Source organism: Salmo salar, chromosome 04 (assembly GCF_965601325.2).
Source record: "Salmo salar chromosome 04, fSalSal1, whole genome shotgun sequence".
In the NCBI taxonomy this organism is placed as follows: domain Eukaryota; kingdom Metazoa; phylum Chordata; class Actinopteri; order Salmoniformes; family Salmonidae; genus Salmo; species Salmo salar.
Window position 1 is genome coordinate 22257297 of NC_138294.1, and position 12258 is coordinate 22269554.

At 41.7% G+C, this 12258-nt stretch overlaps 1 protein-coding gene across 2 annotated transcripts in view; it reads left to right on the forward strand.

The window, feature by feature from the left end:
- LOC106602390 (polypeptide N-acetylgalactosaminyltransferase like 6) overlaps positions 1-12258 on the forward strand; it is a 247826-nt gene that overhangs the window by 226383 nt on the left and 9185 nt on the right. For both annotated transcript variants that reach the window (XM_045716609.2, XM_045716610.2), the window contains exons 9-10: positions 8083-8190; positions 8442-8663. In XM_045716609.2, the coding sequence (XP_045572565.1) occupies positions 8083-8190; positions 8442-8663 (330 nt within the window). The remainder of the gene's footprint in view (positions 1-8082; positions 8191-8441; positions 8664-12258) is intronic.

A 12258-nucleotide genomic window follows, 5' to 3' on the forward strand; every position in this document is an offset into this window, starting at 1 on the left:
TACTCTACCTAAGGCGAGCAAAACCTTGAGACTTCCTTAATATTACATTTCGTACACCAGCTGTTACTGACAAATAGACACAGACCTTCTTGTCTTACTAAAGGCAGCTGTTCTATCTAGCCAATGCACGGAAAACTCAGCCAGCTGTATGTTACCCATGTCGTTGTTCAGCCACTACTCGATGAAACATAAGCTATTACAGTTTTTAATGTTCCGTTGGTAGTATAGTCTTGGTCAGAGCTCATCCAGTTTATTATCCAATGATTGCACGTTGGCTAATAGGACTGATGGTAGAGGCGGATTACCCACTTGCTGTCGAATCCTTACAAGGCACCCCGACCTACGTCCCCGATATCTCTGTCTCTTCTTCATGTGAATGACAGGGATTTGGGCCTTGTCTGGTGTCTGAAGTAAATCCTTTGCGTCCGATTCATTTAAAGAAAAAATCTTTGTCCAGTACGAAGTACCTTGGTCTTGTCTTGATTTAGCTGGAGGAAGTTGTGAGCCATCCAAGTATTTAAATCACTAATACAGTCTAATAATGTATCTGTGAAGTTAAAATCCTCTAGTGACACAGAAATGTAAAGTTGTGTATCATCTGTGTAGCAGTTAAAATCAATGCTGTGCTTTCTGATAACGCTGCCAAGGGGTAACATATACTTTATAAACTGAACAGTACCAGACCCAAAATCAAACCTCGTGGACGCCACAGCGCCTATTTTGACTCTCGACCAGTTAAATAGGTCCTAAACCAATTTAGAACTGGAGCGGAGAGGCCAACCCACCTTTCCAGTCTTTTCAGAAGGACATCATGGTCAACCGTGTCGAGTGCAGCACTTAAGTCCAAGAGTACAAGGACAGAGAGCTGTTTGGCATCTGTGTTGGCTCTAAGATCATTTACCACTTTTAAGGACAGACGTTCCGCTAGCGGAACACCTCACCAATATCCAATGGTAGAGCGTGGCGTGAAATACAAATACCTCAAAAATGCTATAACTTCAATTTCTCAAACATATGACTATTTTACACCATTTTAAAGACAAGACTCTCGTTAATCTAACCACATTGTCCGATTTCAAAAAGGCTATACAGCGAAAGCAAAACATTAGATTATGTCAGGAGAGTACCCTGCCAAAAATAATCACACAGCCATTTTCAAAGCAAGCATATATGTCACAAAAACCAAAACCACAGCTAAATGCAGCACTAACCTATGATGATCTTCATCAGATGACACTCCTAGGTTATACAATACATGCATGTTTTGTTCAATCAAGTTTATATTTATATCAAAAACCAGCTTTTTACATTAGCATGTGATGTTCAGAACTAGCATACCCACCACAAACTTCCGGTGAATTTACTAAATTACTCATGATAAACGTTCACAAAAAACATAACAATTATTATAAGAATTATAGATACAGAACTCCTTTATGCAATCGTGGTGTCAGATTTTTTTACGGTGAAAGCACATTTTGCAATATTCTGAGTACATAGCCCAGCCATCACGGCTAGCTATTTTGACATCCACCAAGTTTGGGGCTCACCAAACTCAGAATTACTATTAGAAAAATTGGATTACCTTTGCTGTTCTTCGTCAGAATGCACTCCCAGGACTTCTACTTCAACAACAAATGTTGTTTTGGTTCCAAATAATCCATAGTTATATTCAAATAGCTCCGTTTTGTTCGTGTGTTCAGGTCACTATCCGAAGGGTGACGCGCGAGCGCATTTCGTGACAAAAAAATGCAAAATATTCCATTACCGTACTTCGAAGCATGTCAAACGCTGTTTAAAATCCATTTTTATGCTATTTTTCTCTTAACTAAGGCTGTCTCTGTGCTGTGGTGGGCACAAAATACAGATTGGAATTTTTCAAAAATACAGTTGGCACTGAAAAAAATTATATATTTGTTTGAAAACCAATTTCTCCAGAATTTTGCTTAAGAATGCAAGGTTGGAGATTGCCCGAAAATGGCTAGAGCTGAAGAATCTAGATGACTTTTCTTCAGATTCACCTACTCTGCGTCTAACAAAGACACAGCGGTTGGAACCAAAAATCTCAAATTTGGACTAATCAGACCAAAGGACAGATTTCCACCGGTCTAATGTCCATTGCTCATGTTTCTTGGCCCAAGCAAGTCTCTTCTTCTTATGGGTGTCCTTTAGTAGTGGTTTCTTTGCAGCAATTCGACCATGAAGGCCTGATTGACGCGGTCTCCTCTGACCAGTTGGTGTTGAAATATGTCTGTTACTTAAACTCAGAAGCATTTATTTGGGCTGCAATTTCTGAGGCTGGTAACGCTAATGAACTTATCCTCTGCAGCAGAGGTAACTCTGGGTCTTCCTTTCCTGTGGCGGTCCTCATGAGAGCCAGTTTCATCATAGTGCTTGATGGTTTCTGCAACTGCACTCAAAGTTCTTGAAATTTTCCCGGATTGACTGACCTTTATGTCTTAAAGTAATGATGGACTGTCGTTTCTCTTTGCTAATTTCAGCTTTTTCTTGCCATAATATGGGCTTGGTTTTTTACCAAATAAGGCTATCTTCTATATACCCCGCTACCTTGTCACAACACAACTGATTGGCTCAAACGCATTAAGAAGGAAAGAAATTCCACAAATGAACTTTTAACAAGGCACACCTGTTAATTGAAATGCATTCCAGGTGACTACCTCGTGAAGCTGGTTGAGAGAATGCCAAGAGTGTGCAAAGCTGTCATCAAGGGAAAGGGTGGCTACTTTGAAGAATCTCAAATATAAAATGTAATTTGATTTGTTTAACACTTTTTTGGTTACTACATGATTCCATATGTGTTAATTCATAGTTTTGATATCTTCACTATTATTCTACAATGTAGAAAATAGGAAAAATAAAGAAAAACCCTTGAATGAGTGTCCAAACATTTGACTGTTACTGTACAGTATATGCCAAGTTGCTCTCTCAGAATATCATAATGAACCTGCAACTTTGACTTTCTCCACTTCCGCTCTGCCTTTCTGCAATTTCTCTTTAATTGATTTGTTTCTTCACTCATCCAAGGGGCTCTCCAAGGGGCTCTCCTAACATAATTATAATAATTTGACTACAACTCAGCCCCAACAGATTTATTTGAAAATAGCAATAATTTCATAACTTGATTACATGTAGACACAATCACATACAGTGCATTCAGACCCCTTGACTTTTTCCAAATGTTGTTACTTTACAGTCTTATTCTAAAATGGATTAAATAAACACAAAATCTCATCAATCTACACACAATACCCTATAATGATAAAGTGAAAACGGGTTTTTAGAAATTCTTGCAAGTGTATTAAAAATGTTAAACAGAAAAACCTTATTTACATAAGTATTCAGACCATTTGCTATGAGACTTGAAATTGAGCTCAGGTGCATCCTGTTTCCATTGATAATCCTTGAGATGTTCCTAACGCTGGATTGGAGTCCACCTGTGGTAAATTCAATTGATTGGACATGATTTGGAAAGGCACACAACGTTCTATATAAGGACCCATAGTTGACAGTGCATGTCAGAGCAAAAACAAGCCATGAGGTTGAAGGAATTGTCCGTAGAGCTCCGAGACAGGATTATGTCACAGGTCTGGGGAAGGGTACCAAAAAATGTCTGTAGCATTGAAGGTCCACAAGAACACAGTGGCCTCCATCATTCTTAAATGGGAGAAGTTTGGGACCTCCAAGACTCTTCCTAGAGCTGGCCGCTTGGCCAAACTGAGCAATCGTGGGAGAAGGGTCTTGTCAGGGAGGTGACCAAGAACCTGATGGTCACTCTGAATGACCTCCAGAGGTCCTCTGTGGAGATGGGAGAACCTTCCAGAAGGACAACCATCTCTGCAGCACTCCACCAATCAGGCCTTTATGGTAGTGGCCACCCGGAAGCCACTCCTCAGTAAAAGGCACATGACAGCCCTCTTGGAGTTTGCCAAAAGGCACCTAAAGGACTCAGACCATGAGAAACAAGATTCTCTGGTCTGATGAAACCAAGATTGAACACTTTGGCCTGAATGTCAAGTGTAACGTCTGTAAGAAACCTGGCACCATCTCTACATGGAAGTGGTGGCCGCATCATGCTGTGGGGATCTTTTTCAGTGACAGGGACTGGGAGACCAGTCAGGATCGAGGGAAAGATGAACGGAGCAAAGTACAGAGAGATCCTTAAACCCAATCGAACATCTCTGGAGGGATCTGAAAATAGCTGTGCAGCGACGCTCCCATCCAAGCTGACAGAGCTTGAGAGGAACTGCAAAGAAGAATGGAAGAAACTCCCCAAATACAGGTGTGCCAAACATGTAGCGTCATACCCAAGAAGACTCAAGGCTGTAATCACTGCCAAAGGTGCTTCAACAAGGTACTGAGTAAAGGCTCTGAATACTTATGTAAATGTGATACTTCATTTTTTATTTTTAATACATCAAAAAAATCAATAAACAGTTTTTCCTTTGTCATTATGTGGTATTGTGTGTAGATTGATGAGGAAAAACAACAATTTAATCAATTTTAGAATAAGGCTGTAATGTAACAAAATATGGAAAAAGTCAAGGGGCCTGAATACTTTTCCAAATGCACTGTGCCTCTTTTTTTTATTCATGGAAATACTTGGTGAACAGATTTCCTAATTGAAAGTAATTTCTAGCTGAATTCCTGGTGATTTTAGTATTTTTTTTCTCCAAAAACTAAAATCCCTCCCCCAAAATATATAATATATATATTAGTTTAGTTTTTTTGCTAAAAACTTTGGGGGGGGACAAAAGAAATCACTTGAGGGCTTGTTTTGGCCCACGGCCACCTGTTGCCTGTTGCTGACCCCTGGTCTATACTATCCACTTCTATCTATGCTGAGGTGCTTCTATTTAGTCCTTATCTGCACTGTGTGTAACACGACATATAAATGCCACTAATCTTTTATTCAATAGGATATGATACAATATAAATTATATTTACTAATAGTTCATATTATACAATCATGGTCACATAGCAATGTGGCTCTTCCACCCTTTTCATCCAGTGACTGTGTCCCACCTTACCTTGAATTAATTTTATTAGACATATTTAAAATACATATAAAGTTGCGTCATTCATCTGAGCACAACAATGTATCCCTTAAAATGTGCAGATGATTTAAAACACGCCAAAGTCTACCAACCTTGCAATTATATTAGAGTCCAGACAATCATGGACCCATAACAATGTGTTTCTTTCGTCCATTCTTTTCCATCCTGTCCCATCATACCCCTGCCTTAGTCTCCAGACAGGTCAATCTGCTCCCAGACAACTTTATTAAACTGGAACGACTTTCACTCAGAAGAATTGCTCTCGCTCTGTTCTCCAGTGTTTTATTTCCCCTACCTTCTCCAGTACAATGCACTCCTCAGAACCCAGCATTCCAAAATAATGTTTGTGTGTGCGTGTGTGTGTGTGTGTGCCCGTGTGTCTGCAACCGTGTGTGCACATGTTAGTGGGTTACAAGCAGTAGTTCAGGCTTTAGCCTCCTTCCCAAACTAATTACAACCAGTGATGTTTGGCTTGTTTGCGGCTCAGAGGGTATTCCATTTTGATTTCCGGAGGAGAACACGGTATATGGATGTGAGGGAATATCGTGGTTATCGTGCCTGACGTACCTGCCATCCAACCGGGTCTCAGTATACTCTCTCTCTCTCTCTCTCGCTTTCTCTCTCTCTCGCTCTCGTTCTGTCAGTGAGTGCACTTTGTAATTGGAATGCAGCCCTTTCTTCCTTGACTGGAAACCATGGCAACGATAAAAATAGTTCCCAAGCAAAATTGCAATAAGTCTTACTACAGAGGTGGGAGGAGGGATTCAGACATTTGTGTTAATCTGTGTGTTTTTTGAGTCGTTGGTGTTATTTTGTATTGAGAATTCACAAGTGTACAATAAGCACACAAATGAAGCAAAAGTGTAAATATTACACAGTGGCGCCCCCATCTGTCTAAATGTTAAAAGCTCTGATTCAGAGTTGTCTGGTCCAGTTACTTAGGGGAGAGACATTTTTTACATTCAGCATCACTCTGTTAATGAAATATAGTATTATTTCTAGCAAAGATATCTACATATATTTCAGGATGTTGTGTATCCCTGGAAATAATCAGTATCCAGCTAAACATTTCTTTTGAAAACATAGCTATGCCGCCTACAAATTTCTGTATTGATTGAAATATTAGCACTACGTTTTTTAAACCATCTTTATTACCTAAACACAATTCATCATCACCACAATTGCTTTTTTGTCTTTTAATATTTTGAAGCATCTTTTAACACAGGCTTAACACCTAACAAACACTTTGTACTTTTTCAAATTAACATAGGCCAGGCCCTGTTGTAACCTCATATCCCACCAATAATGCCTTGCATTACACTTGGGAAGAAAACACTTCAATTTGCTCAACTTGCCATTGGCTCAACTTACCCCAAGACAAACATTTTGACTTTATTACCCCACACAGCTACAAGGATACACTTTCATGCTAGGTTTAGGACCTCATTTTGAAGCTTATACAGACCCCAACTGATGTATGTATAGAACACTCTTAATATGATCTACTTTGGTTTAGAAGCATCATGAAACCTCTAACACAATAAATGATTTTGACTTTTTTGACATAACTTGCTTACCACTTTTTCCATGTGGTTTCTTCCTTCATAGACTCCATGAAATGATGACCTCTCCCTAAATATTTGGTCAAATTATACATTTTGTGTATGGTTTCCTAGAAACAAGGGTGGCTCAACTGACCCCTTTGGCTCAACTTACCCCACTCTCCTCTACTGTCACGGAATATGGATGTCTGACAGTTAACCTACATATGATAGCTGTTAGACTGACAATCTATTGACACTGGTTGTATCTCACATTGAACAGTTATCATCAAAGCATCTCAAGGAATTTTACCTCGTCCTGTGAGTGGTACGCTAAAACAAATTGTTACTCATGAACGCATGGGAGTCATTCATAAACCCCTCATCTGCTGATATGAGAGGTTAATGAACATCTCCTCTGAAGAGGCCATTTTCTGAAGACTGGAGGAATCTCTCCACATGTCAATGAAGCCTGTAAAGCCAGCTTGACCATTAACCTGAGGCTCCACAGGAAAGCGCCCTGCCTCGTTTTGATATGGCAGAGCAGGGAGAGAGGTGGAGCGAGGAGGAGAGGTGAAATGTCCCAGGATCCTTTCCAAACAGTCAGCATGACCACTCTAATTCTAATCAAGCTGCCAAGTTTGAAAGGAGGGGTGAGAGAGGGAGGGAAAAAGGGGAGAGGAATGAGAAAGAATGGAGGGACATGAAGAGATACAGAGAGGCATAGAGAGGAAGAGAGAGCACGGGAGACAGTAAGGGAGAGGATAGCAGACTGAAGGGGTTCAGAGTAGCACTACTGACACCTGCCCTCTTCCTTCCTCTTCTTTCTAGCTCTTCCTTTGATGCAGGAAAAGAGGGGTATCGAGCGGAGTGCTCTGGAAATAGGATTCCTTTCAGTCCCTCCGCTCAAAGAGGCTTATAATGTGGCCCTGCCAAGCAGACAAAGTGGGAATCCACTTCAAGTGTGGACAGAGGGACAATAGGTTGCCTGTATTAGGGTCTTGCAACAAACAGAACACAAACCCATCTACTCAACCATTTCAACAACAATATCCTCACTCTGAACTCAGTCCACAATAACTCAGGGCTTTGAAATTGAAAGATACCTGTGATTCCTTTCTGGCACAATAGGAAAAACTAAGTGAGCTTTTTTCTTTTCTTTCTTTACTTCAATGCTTACAACTAGGGTTGCAAAATTCCGGGAACATTCAATAAATTCTCTGATTTCTCCCGAAATCCCAGAATCAGGAGGGAATAAGCAGGAAATCCGGAATCATCCAACCAGGTATTCTGGAAAACCAGAAAATGTATTAAATGTTCCCGAAATTTTGCAACCCTACTTACAACACACGGTTGGTTGAGTTACAAAGGTTTTGCGGCCTGGCTTAGGACACATAGCTAGCAGACTGACAGAAAGCTTTTGAAGTAATGTACTGAGGTATTATTTGTGTTCCATCTCCATTCAGGTATGGATGTGTGGGGGCAGTATGTACGACGTACCATGCTCCCGAGTAGGACATATCTACAGGAAATACGTCCCCTACAAAGTGCCGTCTGGAACAAGCCTAGCCAGAGTAAGTTAGACTGACCAGTCAATACACTGCTTCCATCAACTGGTTATGGCTAACATGCAGCCATTTTGACTGGTTGACTATCAGCACATGGCTGATAGTCAAACTGAGGATGTAGGTCCAGCCATCTATCTGATTTAAGATGAGGTCTGACTAACTCAGCGCACTGTGATCTGTGCTGTGATAAGCTAAACACACAGACAGTCCATCTCCTTACCCCTTCTCTCCCTCCCTGTCTCTCTCCCTTATCTCAGAACCTGAAGAGGGTGGCTGAGACATGGATGGATGAGTACACAGAGTTCATCTACCAGCGTCGTCCAGAGTACCGCCACCTGTCCACCGGGGACCTGACAGCCCAAAAGGAGCTGAGGAGACACCTCAAGTGTAAAGACTTCAAGTGGTACATGAACGCTGTGGCCTGGGACCTGGCCAAGTACTACCCCGCTGTGGAGCCGCTGCCTGCCGCCTGGGGAGAGGTAGGAAGTTAGGAATACACACAGAACCACCACACATACACACACACACACACACACACACACACACACACACACACACACACACACACACACATACAAGAGCACGTACGCACACAGACAGAGCTAACGCACCTACAGAACGAATGAACCCACTCGCAAGAGCCGGTACACACACACACAAAAAGAAAAGCATACAAAGGCATATAAAACCATATGTGATTACCTTTGAATCCAAAATTAAACGTCAGGTCATGTATTCGAGGTCACTTACTGAGGCATTGATACAAATAATAGGACTTCTCACAATACTTAGGCCTACATAAACCCACTGTCTTACTTGCCACCAATAACAGCAAAGTCTGAGCAGTATCCACAGGCTGATTTGGTTTCTTCCGTATTTTTAGCTGGTATTGTAATGAAGGAATCTATTTCCAGACACCAATACATCAGCTAAGAGACAGTGCCTGAATGCCTCCACAGGTGTGTCACGGAAGGCTATTATTCTACCAGAACTGTATCCCAAATGGCACCCTATTCCCTTTATAGTGCATTGATTTTGATCATGGCCCAAAATAGTGCACTATATAGGGAATAGGGTGCCATTTGGGACTCTTCCATGTTCATTGATTTATGAATGTCTGGTGCTCGCTGAAATGTAATGCATTTCTCATATGGGACAGGCAGCCAGCAGCCTGCTAATGAAATGTTTTAGAGTAGACAGTGTCACAAAACGGACAGAGCTGGACTGTCTGCTTCACTACCCCCAGAAACCATAAGTAGGAGATTTGACTTTACATTGTCCATAAACATGACATGCAGTTTGCTGCATCGTATTCTGAGATATATATAATGCCTCTCTGTGTTACCTGTGAAGGGATGAGGCTGGAGATGGCCTTGGCATTTTATTACCATCTCTATCTGTTCTCTGTGAGGATGGGATCTAGCCTCAGGCAATCATATCCATAAATGCAGGAGCTGGAATCAGGTTGCCTGGAATCCATACTGGTATGCTCCGTTCACCATTTACAGTTGAAGTCGGAAGTTTACGTAGACCTTGGCCAAATACATTTAAACTCCCGTTTTTTCACAATTCCTGACATTTAATCTCAGTAAAAATTCCCTGTTTTAGGTCATTTAGGATCCCCACTTTATTTTAAGAATGTGAAATGTCAGAATTATAGTAGAGTGATTTATTTAAGCTTTTATTCCTTTCATCACATTCCCAGTGGGTCAGAAGTTTACATACACTCATTTAGTATTTGGTAGCATTGCCTTTAAATTGTTTAACTTGGGTCAAACGTTTCGGGTAGCCTTCCACAAGCTTCCCACAATAAGTTGGGTGAATTTTGGCAGATTTCTCCTGACAGAGCTTGTATAACTGAGTCAGATTTGTAGGCCTCCTTGCTCGCACACGCTTTTTCAGTTCTGCCCACAATTTTTCTATGGGATTGAGGTCAGGGCTTTGTGATGGCCACTCCAATACCTTGACTTTGTTGTCCTTAAGCCATTTTGCCACAACTTTGGAAGTATTCTTGGGGTCATTGTCCATTTGGATGACCCATTTGCGACCAAGCTTTAACTTCCTGACTGATGTCTTAAGATGTTGCTTCAATATATCCACATAATTTTCCATCCTCATGATGCCATCTATTTTGTGAAGTGCACCAGTCCCTCCTGCAGCAAAGCACCCCCACAACATGATGCTGCCACCCCCGTGCTTCACGGTTGGGATGGTGTTCTTCAGCTTGCAAGCGTCCCCCTTTTTCCTCCAAACATAACGATGGTCATTATGGCCAAACAGTTCTATTTTTGTTTCATCAGACCAGAGGACATTTCTCCAAAAAGTACAATCTTTGTCCCCATGTGCAGTTGCAAACTGTAGTCTGGCTTTTTTTTATGGCAGTTTTGGAGCAGTGGCTTCTTCCTTGCTGAGCGGCCTTTCAGGTTATGTCGATATAGGAATCGTTTTATTGTGGACATAGATACTTTTGTACCTGTTTCCTCCAGCATCTTCACAAGGTCCTTTGCTGTTGTTCTGGGATTGATTTGCACTTTTCGCACCAAAGTACGTTCATCTCTAGGAGACAGAACGCTTCTCCTTCCTGAGCGGTATGATGTCAAGCAAAGAGGCACTGAGTTTGAAGGTAGGCCTTGAAATACATCCACAGGTACACCTCCAATTGACTCAAATGATGTCAATTAGCCTATCTGGAATTTTCCACGCTGTTTAAAGGCACAGTCAACTTAGTGTATGTAAACATCTGACCCACTGGAATTGTGATACAGTGAAATGTAAGTGAACTAATCTGTCTGTAAACAATTGTTGGAAAAATTACTTGTGTCATGCACAAAGTAGATGTCCTAACCAACTTGCCAAAGCTATAGTTTGTTAACAAAAAATGTGTGGTTGAAAAACAAGATTTAATGACTCCAACCTAAGTGAATGTAAACTTCCGACTTCAACTGTAAATAGTGTCCCCACTATCCAGGCTAAGAATCAGGTATTCATGGAGATTGTTTCCCAGCCATGGGAGGTTGGGTGCAGGAGTAGTTTTAATAATCACTGGTAGATGGTTAGATGGACCTGGAATACATCATTCACTAATTAATTCATCCTATGTGCCGGAAGGAAACCACATCCTCCTCTCAAGCCACTGAAATATTTCAGAAACCTCACGGTGAACACGTTGTACGTTAATATGAAAAATGAAATTAATTTTGCATTACATATAATTGGATTCTTTGCTCTGCCTTCTTTTAGAAAATCTCACTTTCTATGTTTTTCTGACGTCCTGGCCCCTGGGTCAGGGTACTAATGATAATAGGTAGAATGGAAGGCCGTCTCCGCAGTGACCCACCTTTCCCACTCTCCGCTGTTCACGTCTACAAGGTCATTAGCACAAATTGTACAAGCACACACACAACACAAGTCCCAGCTTATTACCGTCCCCGCTGATTAACCACCTCTTCCCTATTAGCCAGAGGTGAAAATGGATAGTAAATAAGAAGTGAAGTGGTGTATCTCTTGATGAGAAAATGTTTGCACAGTAGGTAAATATCTCCTCTTTCCTCCCCCGGGTGAGGATGATAGTAATTTTATCATCAGGCTGACAGCTTCATGTGCCATCTCTTCTCTGGCTCTCACCCTGCCTGTCACCCCACCTGATCTATGGAACTATAAAGATCTCTCATTGGGTATTCAAGCCCAGATTGCAAGGGAGGACAGGGAGAGAGAAGGGAGAGGGGAGACCGACAGAGCGAGAGAGGGAAGGGGATAAGATCAGAGGGACAAAGAGAGAGTGAGATTGTGAGACAGACATAGAGGAGAGAGAGCTCAGATTAAACTTCCTCTACATCTCTGGAAGATGACGATCAGGGGGTCAGCCTTCTCGACACCTCGGCCTTGGAGCTGTGCAGACTGGGTAAATAGGGGGCTGTCGATCTGACCCCCTCCCCACCATCCAATCTTCCTCGCTCCCCACAACTCCACACTACGGCTCCTTCAATAGGTCTAAATCACTTCAAGTGATGCAATCATCAGGCCTTTTGATTCGGCTCTAACTGTGTCTCTAGATCAGCGCTGGCATGTTGATAG